This window comes from Cetorhinus maximus, chromosome 27, assembly GCF_964194155.1.
Source record: "Cetorhinus maximus chromosome 27, sCetMax3.hap1.1, whole genome shotgun sequence".
Classification (NCBI taxonomy): domain Eukaryota; kingdom Metazoa; phylum Chordata; class Chondrichthyes; order Lamniformes; family Cetorhinidae; genus Cetorhinus; species Cetorhinus maximus.
Window position 1 is genome coordinate 28,658,361 of NC_135905.1, and position 23,006 is coordinate 28,681,366.

The 23,006-nt window shown below is 47.5% G+C and overlaps 1 protein-coding gene across 2 annotated transcripts in view; it reads left to right on the top strand.

The window, feature by feature from the left end:
* Positions 1-23,006, top strand: part of mcu (mitochondrial calcium uniporter) — a 141,993-nt gene that overhangs the window by 88,320 nt on the left and 30,667 nt on the right. For both annotated transcript variants that reach the window (XM_078530959.1, XM_078530960.1), the window contains one exon: positions 21,127-21,199. In XM_078530959.1, coding sequence (XP_078387085.1) covers positions 21,127-21,199 — 73 coding nt within the window. The remainder of the gene's footprint in view (positions 1-21,126; positions 21,200-23,006) is intronic.

The following is a 23,006-nucleotide window of genomic DNA, read 5'->3' on the forward strand; positions in this document are numbered from 1 at the left end:
AAGGCCCACGCTCATTGGCCTGTATTGGCTCCTGGTCCACCAATACTTTCTTTTAAAAAAATAAATTCACTTTTTGTGTTCAAATCCCTGTGGCCTCACCCCCTCCCTATCTCTGTAACTACCTGCAACCCTCAGAGAACTCTGCACTCCTCCAATTCTAACCTCCTGTGCATCCCTTACACACTTCACCCACCACTGTACCTTCGACTGCCGAGGCCTAAGCTCTTGGACCCCCTCCCTAAACCGCTCTGGAGCTCTACTTCTCTCTCGCCCTTTAAAATGTTCCTCCTAAACCCATTTTGATCAAGTTTTGGTTCAACATCCACCACCACCCCCCCACCCCCAACCGCCCCCATGCCCCAAATAGGCCCTCCTTCACTTTGGACTCCATTTTATCTGATTATGCCCCCGTGAAATGGCCTGGGATGATTTCCTACAGTAAAGGCACTATATAAATGCAAGTTTTGACTGGGAATTGTGGTGTCTGACGAGATGTGTGTTGAGGGGAGTGTGGTACCTGATGGAACTCCCACAGCCATACCAGCTGCATTAACTGTCTAAATAGAACCATTCACAGCAAAGAGCATTTTTCTGTATGTTCCCTTACGTGGTTAATTTTCAGAGGGTTTGTTCCTGGCAGGACTTTTCCACTGAACTCTGCTGTGTGGATAATGCCTCCCTTTCAATTGCATAATTTTTCTATGATGAATCACGGGGGTTCCCTGGTGGCAGTTAAGCATCCTACTGATTAACAGCGACTATATTTGGCTGGCGTATCCTAGCAACATACTAGAGTTTTGTACTCTGGTCTAAGACATGTGTACATAGCTGGAGCTGAATGGGACCTTTTCCAAACCGCCCCATACATCTAATTCTCAGAAACTGGTTAAATCAGCATGGTGCCGGACTCAGGTGACACGAAACTTTGCAGTCGTACAGACACCACGGTTACCGCAACTCACGGCACCTTTGACATCATACAAGGGGCGAGGAGGAACATTACCCTTTAGCAGGAACCTTGTGCAAATATTCCCCATTACAGAGGATGTACAGAGAGCCTGGACAGACAGACAGACTTCCCCCCACCCACCCAATTACAGACGAATCCGTGTATATCTCCGTTAAGGAAGAAGTGTATGAAGTTCAACTAATGGGCTCCAATTACCAAATCTCAGGCTGAAAACCCCAGTAACTTTAGATCGCTTCCATGGCGCCAGTTGTCTGCACTATGCAGCAGGCACATGATAATCTCTTCAATTAACAATAGGCTGCAGCAAATGAATAGCAGCAAGGTGGTCTGAAATAAATATGAGCAGCTGAATTGTGGCACCATAACCTTTGCCTCTTGCACTTGGTGAAAGGGAATCCCTTTCTTCGCATTGTTGGACCCGAGCTCTTTTGAATGTTTGTTTACTAACATACCCTGTTGCCATCTTCCCCAACTGTTTTAAGCGGTTGTAATTTAGGTTGTTGGTTTATGGTGTTTGATTAAGGCACATTACAGTTTTGAGTGTCAGCCGTAGCTCAGTGGTAGGACACTCACCTCTAAGTCACAAGGTTCAGGGTGCGAGCACAGAAATGACACTCCAGTACTGAGGGAGTGCTGCACTGTCAGAGGTGCCACCTTTCAAATGACACTTTAAACTGAGGTCCCCCCCCACCACCACCACCACCACCTCAAGTAAAAGATCCTATTATTTCAAAGAAGAGCAGGGGAGTTAGCCCAGTGCTCTGGCCAATATTTATCCCTCGATCAACATCCCAAAAAAAAACCCACATCTAGTCATGATCACATTGCTGCTTGTGGGAGCTTGCTGTGTGCAAATTGGCTGCTGTGTTTCCTGCACGACATTTCAAAAGTACTTCATTGACTGCAGAGCATTTTGAGACATCTGGTGGTCGTGAAAAGCACTATATAAACGCGAGCCTTTTTTGGTTATTATATGAAATTCTGCGATTTTTACGGTCATGGAGATTATGTTCTGCCTTTTTCACTTGTGACCTCGTCCATAAGGTACAAAGTGAGCTGCTGTTGCCCAGGACACAGACGTACGAACGGATGCCCTCTGATCTGTCCAGCCTGGCCCCCACAATTAGGATACCTTGTGTATGACGCTGTTCACTTCACGCAAAACTGTGATCATCTGGCAGCGGCAAAAATCAAATTTGAAAATCCAAGCCAATTTGAAGAAATATAAGAAGTTCGGGAAATTCCTCTTTGACCCAGGGTCGCTGGTTTGTGGCAACCAAGTCAAATTCCGTTTTGGCTTGGCGTGATCTTGGAGCTTTTACTGATGCCTAGCAGATTCCCATTTCGCAGTCCTGTTCATTTTCCACAATAATCAAAGCCCAGTGGCTTTGGATACAGAGGGCTGAACGAAACTTGAAAAGGAATGAAAAAGACGCTAGTATTTCTGTAGCGCCTTTCACGACTGCGGGATGTCCCGAAGCTCTTTATAGCCAAGGAAGAACTTTCTGCAGTGTAGTCACTATGTTTGGTTCCTACATAACAACAATGGGACATTGTGCCTCTTCCCTCCACCCCCACCCAGCACACAAAGTATATGAAGGAAGTGACAATTTTATTTTTATTTCCAAGCTAATTTCAGTTAGTTGGACGTTCTGTCACTCTCTTTAAGAACAGAGGGAAATGTGAAAGAGTGATTTATGTAGGAACGGATTTGCTGGGCTGAACGGACTTGTGTCTCTCCAATGTTTTATGATCTTTTACTCGTGACTGGGAGGCGGGTGGAGGAAAGAAGCTTTCAATTGTTTTTCCTATTGGCGTTTGATTAATTTACCTCACTCGCTGGCCAGAATTACTGAACCAAGCTCAAGTCAGACACACTCTGCTGTGGTGGGAACAAAGGCTGAAAATCAGGATCAAAAACAAAAATACCTGGAAAAACTCAGCAGGTCTGGCAGCATCTGCGGAGAGGAACACAGTTAACGTTTCGAGTCCGTATGACTCTTCAACAGAACTAAGGAGAAATAGAAAAGGGGTGAAATATAAGCCGGTTTAAGGGGGGGGGTGGTGGGACGGTTGGGACAAGAAGAGCTGGATAGAGGGCCAGTGATAGGTGGAGATAACCAAAAGATGTCACAGACAAAAGGACAAAGAGGTGTTGAAGGTGGTGATATTATCTAAAGGAATGTGCTAATTAAGGGTAGAAAGCAGGACAAACAAGGTACAATAGACCTAGTGGGTGTGGGATGGGGGGAAGGGATCAAAAAAGGCTAAAAGGTAGAGATAAAACAATGGATGGAAATACATTTAAAAATAATGGAAATAGGTGGGAAAAGAAAAATCTATATAAATTATTGGAAAAAACAAAAAGGAGGGGGAAGAAACAGAAAGGGGGTGGGAATGGAGGAGAGAGTTCAAGATCTAAAATTGTTGAACTCAATATTCAGTCCGGAAGGCTGTAAAGTGCCTAGTCGGAAGATGAGGTGCTGTTCCTCCAGTTTGCGTTGAGCTTCACTGGAACAATGCAACAAGCCAAGAACGGACATGTGGGCATGAGAGCAGGGTTGAGTGTTAAAATGGCAAGCGACAGGGAGGTCTGGGTAATGCTTGCAGACAGAACGAAGGTGTTCTACAAAGCGGTCACCCAGTCACCGGAGAAAGAGTTGTGGGAGGGGGCCGGAGTAGGACTGGAACAAGGAATGTTCCACATACCCCATAAAGAGACAGGCATAGCTGAGCCATATGGACCTACTCCAGCCCCCTCCCACAACTCTTTCTCCAGTACATCAATGATTACTTCGGTGCTGCTTCATGCTCTCGTCTGGACCTGGAAAATTTTATTAATTTTGCTTCCAATTTCCACCCCTCCATCATTTTCACATGCTCAGCGCAAACTGGAGGAACAGCACCTCATCTTCCGACTAGGCACTTTACAGCCTTTCGGACTGAATATTGAGTTCAACAATTTTAGATCATGAACTCTCTCCTCAATCCCCACCCCCTTCCTGTTTCTTCCCCCTCCTTTTTGTTTTTTCCAATAATTTATATAGATTTTTCTTTTCCCACCTATTTCCTTTATTTTTAAATGTATTTCCATGCATTGTTTTATCTCTACCTTTTAGCCTTTTTCGATTCCTTCCCCCCATCCCACCCCCACTAGGGCTATCTGTACCTTGCTTGTCCTGCTTTCTACCCTTAATTAGCACATTCCTTTAGATAATATCACCACCTTCAACACCTCTTTGTCCTTTTGTCTGTGGCATCTTTTGGTTATCTCCTCCTATCACTGGCCCTCTATCCAGCTCTACTTGTCCCACCCCCCCCCTTAAACCAGCTTATATTTCACCCCTTTTCTATTTTTCCTTAGTTCTGTTGAAGAGTCATACGGACTCGAAACGTTAACTGTGTTCCTCTCCGCAGATGCTGCCAGACCTGCTGAGTTTTTCCAGGTATTTTTGTTTTTGTTTTCGATTTCCAGCATCCGCAGTTTTTTGCTTTTATCTGAAAATTAGGATGATGGATGATCCAATTTATAAGATGGCAAGAAGGAAACAGCAAGCATTTATATAGCACCTTTCATAGCCGTGAGATGTCTCAAACTGCTGCACGGCCAATTAATTACTTTCAAATTGTGGTCCTTGTTACGTTGGCAAATAGAGGGGCCAATTTATACACAGCAAGGTCCCACAAAAAGTTCGGCTGATGTGGTTGAACAATATTGACTGAGGGTGAAGACTAAGCCTGGATTCTGGGAGAACTGCTTCCCCTACCCCCTCCCTCTCCCCTCCCCCAACCCACTCTCCTTGCCCTTGCAAATAGTGTTGTTGGATTAAAGTTTACCTGAACAGGTAGATAGGGTTTAGCTTTTAACAATTCTTGGATAGGAAGGGACCTATTTTCGTGAGCAGAGGGGTCAACCGCCAGGGGACATAGATTTAAAATAATTGATGGAAGGATTCAAGCGGAGGAGTAATTTATTTTTTTTACCCAGAAGGTGGTGGGGAACTGGAAGTCACTGCCTAAAAGCGTGGTCAAAGGCAGAAACCCTCATTGGATTTAAAAAAAAACATTTGGATATGCACTTGGGGCACCGTAGCCTAAAGGGCTATGAGCCAAGAACTGGAAAGTAGGATTGGATCGGGTAGCGCTCTTTTGGCTGGCAAGGACATGGTGGGCGAAATGGCTGCTTCCTGTGCTGTAAATTTTTAAGTTTCTGTGTTATGTTTCTTCTGAAAGCTGGTAACTCTGACATTGTAGGACTCCTTCATCGCTGCCCTGAAATGCCAGTCTTATTTATGTACTCACATAGGCAATGCCCCCGGAGGCCTATCTGGAAATTTGATATAGTGATGGATTTTGTAGACAATTCTACACAAGAACGAAATGATCTTTTGTAGACTTTGCTGTTGCCCTGCTCATTAAACCGCAGAGTGAATCTTCAAGGAGATAAGTACAAAGAAGCAGCTGGCAACCAATTTTTTTCTTTCACTAATGGCTATGAAATTACTCAATGTAATGCCAGTAGGTCATCCAGCTATGATCCCAGGCAGTACACGTGTAACAAGAGTGTGTTTTTCTTAGTGGTAATGACATGAAAGCCCTGATGGCCCGAGAGGAGAGCCACCAGTTGATCCCTAGCGTGAGGAGAGAACCGAGGCAAATAATAATCGTCTGACCTCAAAAGGACCTGAGACCACCTTCTGGAGCTATATGCAGTAAATCTCGAAACAGCTTCAGCTTAAACTGAGATGGTGAAGGGAGCGTGGGTTCAAATTCAGAACTAATTTCAGAAACTCGAACACAATGTCCAATACAAAATGGACTCCACGTAGATTTGTAGAAGCAAATGTCCCCAGGATGGCTGAAGAGGTAGTTGGAGACAATGATGAAGGGATGTCAGGTTCTTTCAGCTGCCCAAGTCCTAAACTCTGGGATTCCCTCCCTAATCCTCTCTACTTCTCTCTCCTCCTCAAACATATTGCTTAAAACCCACCTCTGACCACAGCTCTGGCCAAACGTCTGGCCTCCTGTGCTAATATCTCCATGAGTGCTTTGGTGTGAAATTTTCTTTGTGATGTTCCTGTGGAAGAACACTGGATGTTTTAAAGGTGCTGTGTAAGTGCAAGTTGTTGTTGTGGCTCCCTGTAAGTATTGTGACAAAATGTAGTTACTTCACGACATTTGAAGAAAGAGATGCTTGCATTTCTATCGCACCTTTTATGACCTTAGGATAGCCCAAACTGCGAAACGCCCAATGAAGTACTTTGAAGTGTGGTCACTATTGTGATATAGGAAGCGCAGCAGCTAATTTGTACATAACAAGCTCCCACAAACTGCAATGTGATAATGACCAGATATATTTTTGAGATGTTGATTGAGGGATCACCGGACAGAACTCCCCCGTTTCTCGTTTAATTAGTGCCATGGGATCTTTCACATCGCCTGAGGGGGGTGCTTACAGGGTTTAACATTTCAAAACCTGAGGTGATCCTTCCAGAATTATAACCTGAAGAAACTGAAAATTCTGAACTTGTTTATTTTATTGGCATTTGCCTGATTCATAATGCAAAATGCCATTGTACTTGGCTGCTCTCAATTGGTTATTGACGAGCTATCTCAGTGCTGATTTAGCCTGGCATTACTCCTTCACGCAAGTGCCAAAAATATACAGCAGGCTGCCAGATTGAGTGTCAGAATAAATTTCAGGATTTGCTGCTTTATGCCATAATAGCATAACTCACATTGGAACATTCTGGAAGCATTGGTGTGTTATTATTCTGGAATACGTAGCCAGTGTCTTAACCCTTTGAAGGCCAGAGGATTCTAGTCGTTCATTTCCTGAGTGACTAGCTCGAGCAGTTGGCCAAAGTAGGATACGGTGTCGGTTTTATTGCCAAAGTCTTAAGTGCTAGTGAGCTGGTCCCATATGGATTACTTTAAACATCAGTACAGATGATGGCTCTCTCCAGAGGCACATCACAGAGCTGGCTGCTAGTGATCAGGCATCTGAGCTCCAAGAGTTTAAAGACACCAGGAATATTTACACTGGAGAACAGAAGCCACAGGGTGTTTCATGCTTAAAGCAGTGCTTTCTTGGTGTCCCTCTCTGTAAGAGGTCTTTACTGAACTGATTGTAAGATGACAGCTTACAGAGGTTCCCTCGTGGCCGAGGTCACATGTCCTATATGGCTTGCTGTGGTCATGGAGTACTGTTACATTTCAAAACCCAACCGTCCTCTTTTTCCTAAAGAACAGAAGACACATGTGCATGCTCGATCATGTGTAACTGTGAGTTACCCAAGTTACCCACTATACATCCACTGTTCTCATGCATTAACAACTGTTTGTTCTACTCGTCAGTCTCTGCACCTGCATTCCATACATATTCTTTAAATTGTGCAGGACTCTTAATTGTATGTGTGCGCATTGTCATTGGCTGTTTGTCTGGGTGATGTCGTTCCTGTGGCACTTGTTGCCATGGTACCTGTTGTTGTTCCATATCTGTTGTTGGGGACAATTGGACCTCTGGGAGTGATGGTTGTTCTGTACTCAGTACAGCTGGTGAGATCCCATCCTCTGACCGGCTGGCTGCAGTGAAGGAACAACTTCGCTAGTCGTTCATGTATGCCTGCGGTTGGGCTGGTATATTTGGTTGTTCACTTCCACCATGGGGTGACAATTTCTCTACACATGTCCCACGTTTCCACGTGGGCTGACTCCTGTTGAGTGTTGAAGGTTTGTACCCTGACTGGCTCTCCAGTGTTCAGCCCTGGCAATGGTTTGGCAATCTTGTCAAAATGAAATTTGGCTTTCTGCCATTTCACCTTGATTTTTTTCACTCGCACCTGTTACTACTTCTGGTTTAGTAGCTTTTTTGCTTTTGGAAGAGTAGTTTGTTTGGGGCATGACATTAATCTTTGGACTGGACTACTTTCCATCCCTTCAGTTGGTGTGTTTCTCTACTCGAGGATTGCCGTGTCTACACCTCTGCTCGATTTACTCGATCTCTTGATGATTCTTTTGGCGATTTTCATTGCCACCTCAGCCTTTCCATTCGACTGGGGACAGTGCGGAGATGATGTGCAGTGTTGAATTTCCCAATCTTTTGTGAATCGGCTGAATTCTTCTCTCGTGAACTGAGTGCCATTGTCATTCATCACAATGTCTGGAATGCGATAGCAACTGAAGTGTGCTTTCAGGTATTCTACTATTTCCCCTATCATCATTGAAGTCAGCTGGTCTAACCCCCAGTAGTCAGAATATTAGCATACAGTGACAAGGTTATCAGTTCCTGCTATAGTGAAGAGGTCTGCTCCCAGCTTCATCCATGGTCTGTCCAAGACGTCATGCATCATCAGCGGCTCTCTAGCTTGTTTAGCTTGGTACTCATTACAAGCATCACACTGGCCTATGTGGTCTTTAATTTCATTGTTCATGTAGAGCACTTTTCTTGCCTTTCTGAGACTCGATTCAATTCCTTGATGGCTTGCATAGATGCACTTCAGCATCTCCCTTCTCATCTCCTTAGGGAATAATGACTCTATTTCCTTTGTACAAGATGCCATCTTGGGCTGTCAATTCATTTCAGGATGCCCAATATGCCCTTGTGACCACCTCGATGCTCTCAGGCCATCCTTTCATCACTACTTCTTGTAGCACTTGAAGAGTTGCTGCATCTTGGATAGTTCACTTGATTTGAGCAAGGCCCTTGACTGTCAGATTCAATGTCTCTCTGTTGGATTGATGACTTCCAGATCATGTCAAGCTGCTGCTTCACGTTGAATCTCTGTCAGCAGGTTTAGGGTTACCAGCCCAAGCTTTAGACTTTCTCCAGCCTAGACGAATGACTGTTGAGTCCCACCTATGATCTGGAAATCTAGATGATCCTTCTTGCCATTGCGTTGGGCTCTCAGACTAATTTCTCTCTCGGTATGAATATCATGCCATCGTATAGCCTCAAACTCACTTTCAAGTGCTTCAGTTTTGGATCACCGTGTTGAGCTACATTGCCCAGGTCCGTGACGTTCACGATGTTGCGTGGCGTACCAATGTCTACCTGATGTTTCTAGTTCACTTGGTACTCGCCTTCTGCGGTCGCCATCGTGACAATCACAAACCATTTCTCTCCTACAGACTTGATAGTACCAACCTGTTGCATTGTGTATCGTTCTTCATCAGACTCCTCTGCTGATCTCTCTCCAGTGGCTATTCTGTAAAGGTTTGTTTTGCTTTTTCTCACCAAACACTTGTGTGTGAAATGATTCGGCTTCTTGCAGTTGAAACACTGCTTTTCCCACACTGGAAAATCCTCCTTTTATATTGTATGATGTCCTCCCCAGTATTTGCTTCCTGCCCTTTGTCTGTAGTTGCTCTGCTCTTTTGGATTGGAGTGTGCCTCAGCATAGTGTATCTCCTGGCCTGCTCTGCAATGCATATGCTCTAGCTGATGTTTTGCGAGCTCCACATTTCTACACACATCTGCCTCTTTCCTGAGTGTAAGTTCCTCCTCTTTCAGTAGACTTGCTCTCACTGAGGGGTCTTGTATGCCTAAGAGTATTCTAGCTTTAATCAAATCACTTTTTAGCTGTCCACTTCTGATCACCATGTTTCGTGTTCAAAGACTGCAGTGCTTTCTTACTGTCTGTCTCAGTGAGAGGTCTTTATTGAACTGATTGTAAGGTGGCAGCTTAGAGCTTCCCTCGTGGCAGAGGTCACATGACTACAGCAAGCCAGATAGGACATGTAGTACTGTTGTATTTCAAAACCCAAACACGGGGAGACCTTTTCGAAATTTTCAAGAATTTAAGGGGTAAAAAAACTTGCATTTATGTAGCACTTTTAACACAGTAAAATGCCCCAAGACACTTCATTGGAGCATGAACCGGCAAAATTTGTGACCAATCCACATTCAGCTACACAACATAGCTGACCAAAAATCTTTCAAAGAGGTAGGTTTTAAGGAAGCTCTTAAAGGTGGTAGTGGGGTGGAGGGGTTTAGGGAGAGAATTTAGGAGCTGAGGGCCCAGGCAATTGAAGGCACAGCCACCAATGTTGGAACAAAATAACTTGATGCGCAAGAGGTTGGAGTTGGAGGTATACAGAGATCTCTGAGGAGGAGGAGGTTGCAGAGATAAAGTAAACCCTAAGAAATCACTTAGCATAACGGCAAACTCTAACTAGACAGCAGAGAAATAGGAAGGGAGACGGTGTAGAACCAGCAGCTTCAATGTTTCAACTACAGGCAGTAGTTGGTAAACGTTGGTAAATTGTCCAAGAGGAGACATTGGGCAGGGTTTGGGGTGGGGTGCGGGTGGGGGTGTCTTATCGACAAGATCAAGAGGTACAAGGTCGTCTTGAAACTTGGAACTGGTCAGCTGATGTTTTCTAATATTGCACATTCCCAGTGTAACGGGGAGCTTGGGGTGTTCCAGAAATAATAATATATAACACTCTCTCTGGAAAGGGAAAGAGAGAATGATGAGACCGATAAGGAGAGACTTGTCTGCACAGATACATATTGTGGGGGGAGTGATCAAGGTTCCTTTCTTGGCTCTGATTACACTCACTCTGGGACCACCTCTCCCTGTGGTGGCAACATGTAAATCTCTAGATGTGCTCGAACTGAGGGAACATGATCCAGAATAGTTTCAGTATGCTGGGCATTTCCATGTTTGGAAGTAAGTACAAACCAGCTTGAATATTCTTGGTACTGGTTGGAAGTTGGAAAACAGGCTGCTCTATGAATAAGAAGTGACTTGAACATTAAAAATAAACCATCGTACTTCAGAGTTAAATGATGTGAACAGGATGTTTTGAGGTCAAGTTTCCTTAGTTACACAATTGTAAAATTGTAATTGTGCTGTTGCCTTGGTGATGGTGAAAAACAGTTTGCAGGCATTCTGGTTTTTTTAAGAGGGGTAGGATGGCTCATTTAAAAAAAAATATATATATATATACATATATATATATATATATATATATATATATAGCCCTCAGAGTGGTTCTTGAACTATTGTAGTTCATGTGGTGAAGGTGTTCCCTTTGGGATGGTCCTTCTTATCGGAGGACTCTTGCCGTGGTTCTTGCTTACTGCACAGCTCATGGTCATACTCTGTCTGGTACCTTTTTTTTTTGGGCAGCATTTATTGCCCATCCCTAATTGCCCTGTTCCGAGGGCATTTAAGAGTCAACCACATTGCTGTGAGTCTGGAGTCACATGTAGGCCAGGCCAGGCCAGGTAAGGACGGCAGATTTCCTTCCCTATTGGACATCAGTGAACCAGATGGGTTTTTACGACAATCAGCAGTGGTTTCATGGTCATCATTAGACTATTAATTCCAGATTTTTATTGAATTCACATTTCACCATCTGCCGTGGTGGGATTTGAACCCGGGTTCCCAGAGAATTACCCTGGATCTTCAGGAATATTAATCCAGTGACAATACCATTATGCTTAACACTTGTTTAGTAGTACCACATCTAAGGAGGTTACAGAGTAGGCATGTTGTCCCTGAGCATGGCGTTCCAACCCCTCCCCCGCTCTCTCCCCCTCTCCAAAGAGTCTATACACATGGCTGACTGATGTCAGTGGTACATCATCATCTACGTCATACGTTAGCATATCCATTCTGTTAACCCTGTATACTACAGTAGGAAGGTTTTTGACCTAGTGACCGTGAAGGGACAGAGAGAACTTTTCCAAGTCAGGACAGTGAGATTTTGATAGGACGGTGGCACTTGGAAGGTGGTGATGTTCGATGCCCCTGCAGCCCTTGCCCTGCTAGGTGGCAGAGGCCATGAGTTTGGGAGGTGCTGGCAAAGGAGGCATTCAAGCCTTGGTGCAGAGAGCAGTCATCAGAGTTGGAGGACTGGGCTATCAGGAAACACTGGCAAAATGTGGGCCTTTCAGCCTTGTAATGAGGCAACCATAGCTTAACCTTCGTGAGATATTGAACGGGTAAATAAGGAAAATTATTTCATATTGAACTGACAGTTGAAGGATATCCAATTCAAATTAATCAATAGACTCTATTAGGATTAATGTCGGGAAGTTCTTTTGCACACAATGAGTGTTCAACTGGCGTAGCACTTCCTTATCTCTCTAACTTGTGACATTACCTAATGAAGATGCACCCATGTGTGTTCTACTCTGTTTATATTGGTAATTGGGGGTCAAATGATATATTTCACAAGGTGATTCAGCTCCCGCTTGGGACCAATTGAAATTAAAAGGCCTTCCTCAGACTGGGTTTGGCCTTTTATGAATTTTGCCCAGTATCTCAGTCTCTCTTGGTTCCAACACAGATGGAGCCCACGCCCAGTTCCCAGTGGTTAGAAGGTGAATCTTCTTACACCCTTTGCAACTTGTTTTATGATTTGGCTTGTAGTCCAAATAAACAATTTTTAAAAAATTGTGGCATCACAACATGCAGAGGTTTTGCACCTTTCACAAGTCATGTGTGTATGGCATGCATTGGTGCTAATATGCATGTGTGCATATATATATATATAATTCACATGGTGTCTGCAGCACAGCTGGTCTATTTTGACGTTTATGCTCCATGGGTCCCCTCCCACCCCTCTTCATTTCCTTCTGTTCCTTTCTCCCTCATGTGCTTATCCAGCTTCCTCTTAAATGCATCAATGAAATTCAGCCCAACTGCTCCCTGTGGTAGCCAGTTCCGCATTCTCACCACTCTCTCCTGAATTCCCTGTTGGATTTATTAGTGACCTCCTAGTTTTGGACTCCCCCTGCTCGAGCCCACTCCTGCTACGAGTATAAACATTTTCTTTGTCTATCCTATCGAACTCTTTCATTATTCCAGGGAAAAGCAGTCTGCTTGATTGGCACCCCATCCACAAACATTCACTCCCTCTACCACTGGCGCCCAGTGTGTACCATCTACAAGATGCACTGCAGGAACTCACCAAGGCTGCTTAGGCAGCACCTTCCAAACCCATGACCACTACCATCTAGAAGGACAAGGGCAACAGATGCATGGGAACACCAACACCTGGATGTTCCCCTCCAAGTCACTCACCATCCTGTGGAAATATATCGCCGTTCCTTCACTGTTGCTGGGTCAAAATCCTGGAACTCCCTCCTTTACAGCACTGTGGGTGTACCTACACCACATGGACTGTAGCGGTTCAAGAAGGCAGCTCACCACCACCTTCTCAAGGGCAATTAAGGATGGGCAATAATGCTGGCCCAGCCAGCGATGCCCACATCCTGTGGATGAATAAAAAAAAAAGCTAAAAAAACTCTCTCGGCTGGGAAATGCTTTGGGATGTCCTGTGATGCTGCATGGTGCTATAAAAATGCAAGTTTTAACAAGATTTTACAGTATTTTATTAAATCCAGGAACCTTTAGCAGACGTTCTTGAAATGCTAAATGACCCGAATCACAATTAAACCTAAAAGAAAGGGATGAATAAACAACAATTGGTCCCGCTGAGTATTTGAATTCAGCAGCAGAATGAGACTCCGTGACTCATCTTTGAGAAATACTGCAACTCCTCATGAATTTTCCGAATTACACTCCAATCAATGACCTTAAGCCTGCGGTTGTTGAGCTGTGGACTCCTATCCCATTGAAGCTGGATTTAGATTGTCCAAATTAACTTGGTGCAGGGGTTAAAACAGTGGTGCTCAAGATTCTTTTTTTGCTTCTCGTTCTCATTAAATGCGGTCAACAGTTAACTCTCCAGCCAACGCCACTCAAACATGATGTTCATTTATTTCTTTGCTTAACGTGGGAGCTTGCTGTGCGAAAATTGGCCGCTGCATTTTCCAACATGATGACGGTGACTACCCTTCACAATTACCCTATTGGCCGCGAAACACTTTGGGATGTTTTGAGGGCTTGAATGGTGCTATGTAAATGCAAGTGTTTCCCCCTCTTTTGCTCTTTTCATTTTTCTTACCACTCTAAATGGCCTCTGAATGATGCTGTCCAAGTGATAGATTATCAGCAATGTTACCTAAAAGAGAAAAAGGCGTGTTCAATGACCTGTTATTTCCAATTCTTTCCCTCACCACCACTGGTGTGAAGTGGCTAATATATTGATAGAGGTTTTTGCTGCTAGTGAACTATATTCTGTTGGGCACATGTGATAGTCACCAATATGCCATGAGTTTCAGACCTGTTTACACATAGAGTCATAGAGTTATACGGCACAGAAACAGGCCCTTTGGCCCATCATGTCCGTGCCGGCCATCAAACACCTACCTATTCTAATCCCAATTTCCAGCACTTGGCCCGTAGCCCTGTATGCTATGGCGTTTCAAGTGCTCATCTAAATACTTCTAAAATTTTGTGAGGGTTCCGGTCTCTACCACCCCCCTCAGGCAGTGCGTTCCAGATTCCAACCAGCCTCTGGGTGAAAAGATTTTTCCCCAAATCCCCTCTAAACCACCTGTCCCTTACCTTAAATCTATGCCCCCTGGTTATTGACACCTCCGCTAAGGGGAAAAGTTTCTTCCTATCTATGTCCCTCATAATTTTGTATACCCTCAGCCTTGCCTGTCCTAAGGAAAACAACCCCAGCCTATCCAGTCTCTCTTCATAGCTGAAACGCTCCAGCCCAGGCAACGTCCTGGTGAATCTCCTCTGCACCCTCTCCAGTGCAATCACATCCTTCCTATAATGTGGCGACCAGAACTGCACACAGCACTCCAGCTGTGGCTTAACTAGCGTTGCATGAACCGTGTTTACATTGGACCCCAGCGGCTCAGAGAGCAGATGAGTCCAGGGCTATTGCAAAGTCAAGCTAGTCCCAAAGAAATGCCGCCCGCTGCTCTCTCCCGTTGGGAAAGGGGGAAATTGGGGAGGAAAGATGGAGAATGGGTTACACCATCAAGCCTTCACGCTGCAAAGCCAGACACAGATTAAAAGCTTCCATCTTGTTTCTTCAATGAGTCGTGCAGTAGATCGATGTCCTTCACTTTTGGGACTAAGAGAAGTGGCAGATGGAATTTAACCCTGAAAAGTGTGAAGTGATACACTTTGGAAGGAATAATTTGACAAAGAAATATTCAATGAACAACATGACACTAGGAAGTTCTGAGGAACAAAGGGACCTTGGCGTGTGTGTTCATAGATCTCTGAAGGCGGAGGAGCATGTTAGTGGGGTGGTGAAAAAGGCATATGGGACACTTGCCTTCATCAATCGAGGCATAGATTACAAAAGTAGGGAGGTCATGTTGGAGTTGTATAGAACTTTGGTGAGGCCACAGCTGGAGTACTGTGCGCAGTTCTGGTCGCCACATTATAGGAAGGATGTGATCGCACTGGAGGGGGTGCAGAGGAGATTCACCAGGAAGTTGCCTGGGATGAAACATTTAAGTTATGAAGAGAGGTTAGATAAACTTGGGTTGTTTTCGTTGGAGCAGAGAAGACTGAGGGGCGGCCTGATTGAGGTGTACAAGATTATGAGGGACATGGACAGGGTGGATAGGGAGCAGCTGTTCCCCTTAGTTGAAGGGTCAGTCATGAGGGGACATAAATTCAAGGTGAGGGGCAGGAGGTTTAGCGGGGATGTGAGGAAAAACTTTTTTACCCAGAGGGTGGTGACGGTCTGGAATGCGCTACCTGGGAGGGTGGTGGAGGCAGGTTGCCTCACATCCTTTAAAAAGTACCTGGATGAGCACTTGGCACGTCATAACATTCAAGGCTATGGATCAAGTGCTGGTAAATGGGAATAGGTAGGTAGGTCAGGTGTTTCTCACGTGTCGGTGCTGACTCGATGGGCCGAAGGGCCTCTTCTGCACTGTGTGATTCTGTGATTCTGTTTCCAATTCATCCAAGAAGAAATGGTGGAGATCGAAGTCTCCTCAGGAAGAGCTGCTGTGCAGACGTAATGTTGAGTTTTGATCCTTTATACATGAAATTTACAACACAAACAGACCATTTGGTTTAATTGGTCTCTGCTGGTGTTAGTGTTTCACACAACTAAGCCTCCCCCCACTTCTCTTCTTCTATTCCTTTCTCCCTCATGTGCTTGTCTAGCTCCCCCTTAATCTTTGGGTTCTGCAGATACCTGTAATCCTTGGAAGATGTTTTTGACTCCCATTCGAACCAATGCAAATTAATCTCTCTCTTGGTGACTACTCAAAAATCCGAAGTGTAATTATTATTCAGCACAACAAGACTGTTCCCTATAGAGAGGAATCACAGCACCAAATGCCAGATTATTCAGAATGAGTTAGTTTTTGCACGATATTGGTGCTAGGTTATTTAATATTTTAAAATAACTCTCGGAGCAATAGTTTTACCTAATAAAATATTAATGCATGCTCCACCTTCCATTGTTTGTTTTCAAAATTTCTCTTCTGTTTTTTTCACCCTCACTCACTCTCACTTGCTCTTGTGCTCACACCCCACCTCCAGCCCACCTTCTGTTTGTCTCTCTCTCTATCTCTCTCTCTCTCTCCCTTTCTCTCTCTGTCTCATTCCCTCCCTTAAATCTCTGTGTAAAGGATTCATCCCTCCTTGGAGACTGTATCCCTGCTGAGCTGACTCTCCTGCATTTTAAGTCACCTTCAAGTCCAAATGGAAATGCTGGCAAGAATCTCATTTAGCCCGTCATGATTATTTAATGCCTTTTTACCTTTCCCAGGGGAGAGAAAAATCCTTGCTCTCTGCAATCCATTTAGTTCAGAGTAACATTTATTCAGGGGCACGAATATTTTCCTGCCATATTCCATTAACGACAGGGCCGCTGACCACTAACCAAGTGGAAACAGCCAGTGGGGTGGGGTACATGCTGTCGAGGAAATGCAGAACTCCTGCAACACCCAATAAAATTGCACTTACCACCCACCACATGCGGGTGAGGAAGACCATTCGGCCCATGTGGGCTGTCCCACCCACACTGCCTAGAGTCTTCCCCCCTCCCCGGGCATCACAGCTGCTTCCTTAAATAAGACCAGGTTTATTATTATTTCTTGTCACGAGTGTAGTGAGAGGCAATTCCCATCTGTCTGCTCATTCGCACTTTCCGTGGCAGAAAACCTGTGGCCCCCCACGACCCACTGTCACAGTTGATTTTGAAGTAATTTTCTGGGCAGACTGTTTGCTCGTGCGTGTATACTCAAATCATTCTGTGCGTATGTCAGCAAATGTACATTACCGACGTACTGCAGATGCTGGAAACCTAGAAACAAATACACAAAACCGCGAGTGCACTGGCGGTATCTTTGGAGAGAGAAGCATAGTTAGCATTTCAGGCTGATGACCTTTCGTCAGAACCCCAAATATTTGAGCACAAACGTGTTGCATAGCTTTGCGTGGGCCCGCCAGATGGAAAGTGATGCCCAAGGCCGGGCAAAGAAGACCTGGCTGAGTGCGTTTAAAGAGGACCTTCCAGAGTGGGACACCACCTGGCTGGAACAAAAGAAAAATTGTGATGGATCTGGGCGGGTGGCGGGAGTATTGCTGCCCATTGTCCCACACGTTTAAGTCTAAGAAAGACGTGTGTGATGTACATGACGCTTGGGTGTCCATCCATTGAAAGGTTTACGATAATTATTAGACTCTGTTTTTCTCTATTGGGCCTGGTAACTATGTGAAGACTTTTGTTTGATTTTTTAATGTTTTGGGGGCCTCTTCTTTAATGATACGTCTCCAAGGGTGCGGCGCTCCCTCAGCACTGCCCCTCCGACAGCGCGGCGCTCCCTCAGCACTGCCCCTCCGACAGCGCGGCGCTCCCTCAGCACTGCCCCTCCGACAGCGCGGCGCTCCCTCAGCACTGCCCCTCCGACAGCGCGGCGCTCCCTCAGCACTGCCCCTCCGACAGCGCGGCGCTCCATCAGTACTGCCCCTCCGACGGTGGGGCCCCTCCTCAGCACTGCTCCTCCGACAGCGCGGCGCTCCCTCAGCACTGCTCCTCCGACAGCGCGGCGCTCCCTCAGCACTGCTCCTCCGACAGCGCGGCACTCCCTCAGCACTGTTCCTCTGACAGCGCGGCGCTCCCTCAGCACTGCCCCTACGACAGTGCGGCGCTCCCTCAGCACTGCTCCTCCGACAGCGCGGCGCTCCCTCAGCACTGTCCCTACGACAGTGCGGCGCTCCCTCAGCACTGCTCCTCCGACAGCGCAGCGCTCCCTCAGCACTGCCCCTCCGACAGCGCGGCGCTCCCTCAGCACTGACCCTCCAACAGTGCGGCGCTCCCTCAGCACTGCTCCTCCGACAGTGCGGCGCTCCCTCAGCACTGCCCCTCCGACAGCGCGGCGCTCCCTCAGCACTGCCCCTCCGACAGCGTGGCGCTCCCTCAGCACTGCTCCTCCGACAGCGCGGCGCTCCCTCAGCACTGCTCCTCCGACAGTGCGGCGCTCCCTCAGCACTGCTCCTCCGACAGCGCGGCGCTCCCTCAGCACTGCCCCTCCGACAGCGCGACACTCCCTCAGCACTGCTCCTCCGACAGTGCGGCACTCCGACAGCACGGCACTCCGACAGCACGGCACTCCCTCAGCACTGCTCCGATGGCATGCGCTCCCTCAGCACTGCTCCGACAGCGCGGCGCTCCCTCAGCACTGCTCCTCCGACAGCGCGGCGCTCCCTCAGTACTGCCCCTCCGACGGTGGGGCCCCTCCTCAGCACTGCTCCTCTGACGGCGCGGCACTCCCTCAGCACTGCCCCCACCACGGCGCTCCCTCGGCACTGCTCCAATGGCATGCGCTCCCTCAGCACTGCTCCTCCGACAGCGCAGCACTCCCTCAGCTCTGCTCCGATGGCATGCGCTCCCTCAGCACTGCTCCTCCGACAGTGCGGCGCTCCCTCAGCACTGCTCCTCCGACAGTGCGGCGCTCCCTCAGCACTGCTCCTCCGACAGCGCGGCGCTCCCTCAGCACTGCTCCTCCGACAGCGCGGCGCTCCCTCAGCACTGCTCCGATGGCATGCGCTCCCTCAGCACTGCTCCTCCGACAGCGCGGCGCTCCCTCAGCACTGCTCCGATGGCATGCGCTCCCTCAGCACTGCTCCGCCGACAGCGTGGCGCTCCCTCAGCACTGCTCCTCCGACAGTGCGGTGCTCCCTCAGCACTGCTCCTCCGACAGCGCGGCGCTCCCTCAGCACTGCTCCTCCGACAGTGCGGTGCTCCCTCAGCACTGCTCCTCCGACAGCGCGGCGCTCCCTCAGCACTGCTCCTCCGACAGCGCGGCGCTCCCTCAGCACTGCTCCTCCGACAGCGCAGCGCTCCCTCAGCACTGCTCCTCCGACAGCGTGGCACTCCCTTGGCACTGCCCCCCTCGTGGCGCTCCCTCAGGACTGCCCCTCCAACAGCGTGGCACTCCCTCAGCACTGCCCCTCTGATGGTATTGAACTCGCTCAGCACTGCCCCACTGACAGCGAGGCACTCCCTCAGTGCTGCCCCTCTGACAGCGAGGCACTCCCTCAGCGCTGCCCCTCTGCGGCGCCGACTTGGTACTGCCTCACCGATGGTGCAGGACTCCCTCGGTACTGCCTCTCCGATGGTGCAGCGCTCCCTCGATACTGCCTCTCTGCCGGTGCAGCGCTCCCTCGGTACTGCCTCTCCGATGGTGCAGGACTCCCTCGATACTGCCTCTCTGCCGGTGCAGCGCTCCCTCGGTACTGCCTCTCCGATGGTGCAGGGCTCCCTCAGTACTGCCTCTCCGATGGTGCAGCGCTCCCTCGGTACTGCCTCTCCGATGGTGCAGCGCTCCCTCGGTACTGCCTCTCCGATGGTGCAGCGCTCCCTCGGTACTGCCTCTCCGATGGTGCAGCGCTCCCTCGGTACTGCCTCTCCGATGGTGCAGCGCTCCCTCAGTACTGCCTCTCCGCCAGCGCAGCGCTCCCTCGGTACTGCCTCTCCGATGGTGCAGCGCTCCCTCGGTACTGCGATGGGATGTCAGCCTATTCTGTGCTTAAATCTCTGGAGTGGATTTTGAACCTGCTGCCTTTCGATTTGGGTGAGAGTGCGGACAGTGGAGCCAGGCTGATTGTAAGATTGCTCTCTAGTAATAAGTCAGAGCCCAAATGGATATTGTATCAATACCAGGCTCTTAGTAGACCTTTTTTTTTGGGTCAATGAGAAGAATTTTTTTGCTGTTGTTGTCATACATTTGACCGCTGAGATGTACAATGACTTCATTTCCAGCCATTTCCTGAACCCGACCCCTCCTCACCAAAGCACGTTTTACACTGGGCTCATTAATCCCACACTCTTAGTCAGCTACTGATTTGCTGCATTATCCTGATAATCGATGTGCATGATCAGCAGTATTCAGAGCAGCCTAATGATGTTTGAAGGAATAATGTCTGAGGATGATTGGAGCTCCACAGATGTTAAGGTCAAACATTCCTCCCCGAACAGAGAGAGTTTTAATCGCACAGATTTCTTGGCCGAGTCCAGAACTGATTGGTGCATAATTTTCTTCTCTCTCAGCTTCTTCCTCAGCATCAACCCCCACCCCCTGCCTCCCTGCCCCCCAACCTTCCCTGTTATCTTGTTGTAACGTATAACATTCTCTGAGAGGGCTTGACAGGGTAGATGCTGAGAGGATGTTTTCCCTCCTGGGCGATTCTAGATGCAGCACAGTTTAAAAATAAGGTGTTTCCCGTATAAGGCAGAGATGTGGAGGAATTCTGTCCCAAAGGGCCGTTGGAATTCTCTTCCCCCTGAGAGCAGTGGCGTCCGGGTCATTGAATATATTCAGGGCTGAGTTAAACAGGTTTTTGATCGACAGAGGAGCCTGGGATTATGCAGCACAGTCAGGAAAGTGGAGTTAAGCCCAAATCAGCTCAGATCTTAGTGAATGGCAGGGCAGGCTCGATGGACCGAATGGCCTACTCTTACCTCTCATGCCCTTGTACCTCGTATTTCCTCGACAATCAGAGACATGGGTTTATGTTTTAGGCGTTTTCATACCTCCCACTCTGAAACGAGACCCCCGAGCCCTGGAAGGACTGGAGAGTCGGCAGTCCTACTCTGCGTTCTTGTTTACATTTCCCACGACCCAGAGCACTGCCTGTGATTATCCAACACATCACTGGTGCTGCTGCAGTGCCTGTTCTATGTTGCATGAATCCATTGTTGATTCACTCAGTGGGACTCTTGGGGCTGGGTGTGATGAGGATCATGGTGTACGTTATGGGTAATCCTTCTCACGCTAAAACCTCCTCTTCTTTGCTTTTCAGGTCTGCCAGAGATTCCCAGTATGGTACAGTCAACGAGTGTTGTACTGCTCCAGTAGCTTAGTGACCTCTAACGGTGAGTAATGCAAAACCCCTTGTGCCCCACAGCTGTGAGTTTATTTCTCAAAGAGCCTCAATCGATTGTTTTGTGTGGTTCAGACAAGTGCTCAACCAAGTAGCGCCACCTAATGCTTCAGCAACAAGCTGCTCAGACACAACACAAAGAAAGATTTGCAATTGTACAGCATTTTTCAGGAGAGAAGCACAGGAACACGAGAGTTAGGAGCAGGAGTAGACCATTCAGCCCATCGAGCCTGCTCCGCCATTCAATACGACCATGGCTGATCTTGGAACTTCAACTCCATTTTCCTGCCCACTCCCTGTACCCCTTGGTCCTCTGAGAGACCAAAAAAATTCTGTCTATCCCAGCCTTAAATAGGTTCAACGATGGAGCACCCACAACCCTCTGGGGGAGAGAATTCCAAAGACTCTCAATCCTTCGGGTGAAGACATTTCTCCTCATCTCTGTCATAAATGATCGGCCCCTTATCCTGAGACTGTGCCTTCGTGTTTTAGATTCTCCGATCAGCCAAAGCAACCTCTCAGCGTCCACCCTCTCAAGCCCCTTCCGTTTTGATGAGTACTTTTCAATGAATGCATTTATAGTGAAGTCAGAATTGTGGCAGTTAATTTGCGCACAGCAAGCTCCCGGAAACAGCAAAGTGGCAGTGACTGGATAGATCATCTCTTTTTCTGACATTGGTTTGGGGATAAATATTGGCCAGGACACCAGGGAAAACACCCTGCTCTTCTTTGGGAGAGCCCCCTGGAATATTTTACATCCACCTGAGAGGGCATATGGAGCCTCTGTTTAACATCTGAAAGACATCACCTTTGACAGTCCAGGGTTTCCTCAGTGCTGCACTGGAGTGTCAGCCTTGAGTTTTGCCCTCGGATCCTGGTGTGGGAATTGAACCTGGAATCTTGGGGCTCAGAGGCGAGCACGTTCTACCCACCGAGCCACAGCTTAATACCTTAACAACTGGCAGCAACAACTTGCATTTATATCATCATCATCTTCAGTTCCCTGAACAAAGGCGGGTCCGACCCACAGCACATGACCTCCATCACAGGTAGGGCAGGGGTGGTAGTTCCCGAATCCACCCCAGCCAGAATGGGAATCGAACCTCATTCTCTCGGAATTGAACCCCGTGCTCGAGGCACCAATCTGATCCACGCCAGCCAACCCCCCTCCAAAGAGCCCGCGATGCTGTGGTAACATGCATGCTGTAGCCTGAAGCTATGGATATTGATGGTGGAGGCTCCAGTGTTCTTTGCATCACATGGCTGACCAGGAATATCTCCTGCTCTTACCGCCTGCCATTGACGTGTGTTGGGAGGATTTGCAGATCGATATTAACCTGTTTGGCCTGATTATGAACTCACCTTCCTTAGCTATCAGTTTTCCGGGGTGGGGCTCAAACCCAGACCTCCTGGCTCAGAGGCAGGGATGCTACCCAGTGGGCCATGTTATGACGTGGCAGACGACGTGTGCCCGGTGGTTCAAATCCACGAGGGAAACTTGATCACCTGGTCACAACTGTTTTGCAATTTGTATTTTATTTCGAGATGTATGCCCTGAATTCAGAAGTAATAATACAACCACGACTTCAGATGTTTTTAGAAAACGAAATTAAACATTTATTGACAGAAAAGATTTCAAGTACATACATAGGCCTACAAATTACTACTATAATAAACTCCTAAAACCCCTAATTAATCTGGCTCCCAGTTACACCTCCATTAAGGCAACAGTTTAAAACAAATAGATTTAAACAGACCCAGGCAAAGCAACACAATACCCTGGACAGTGAGGTTCAAAG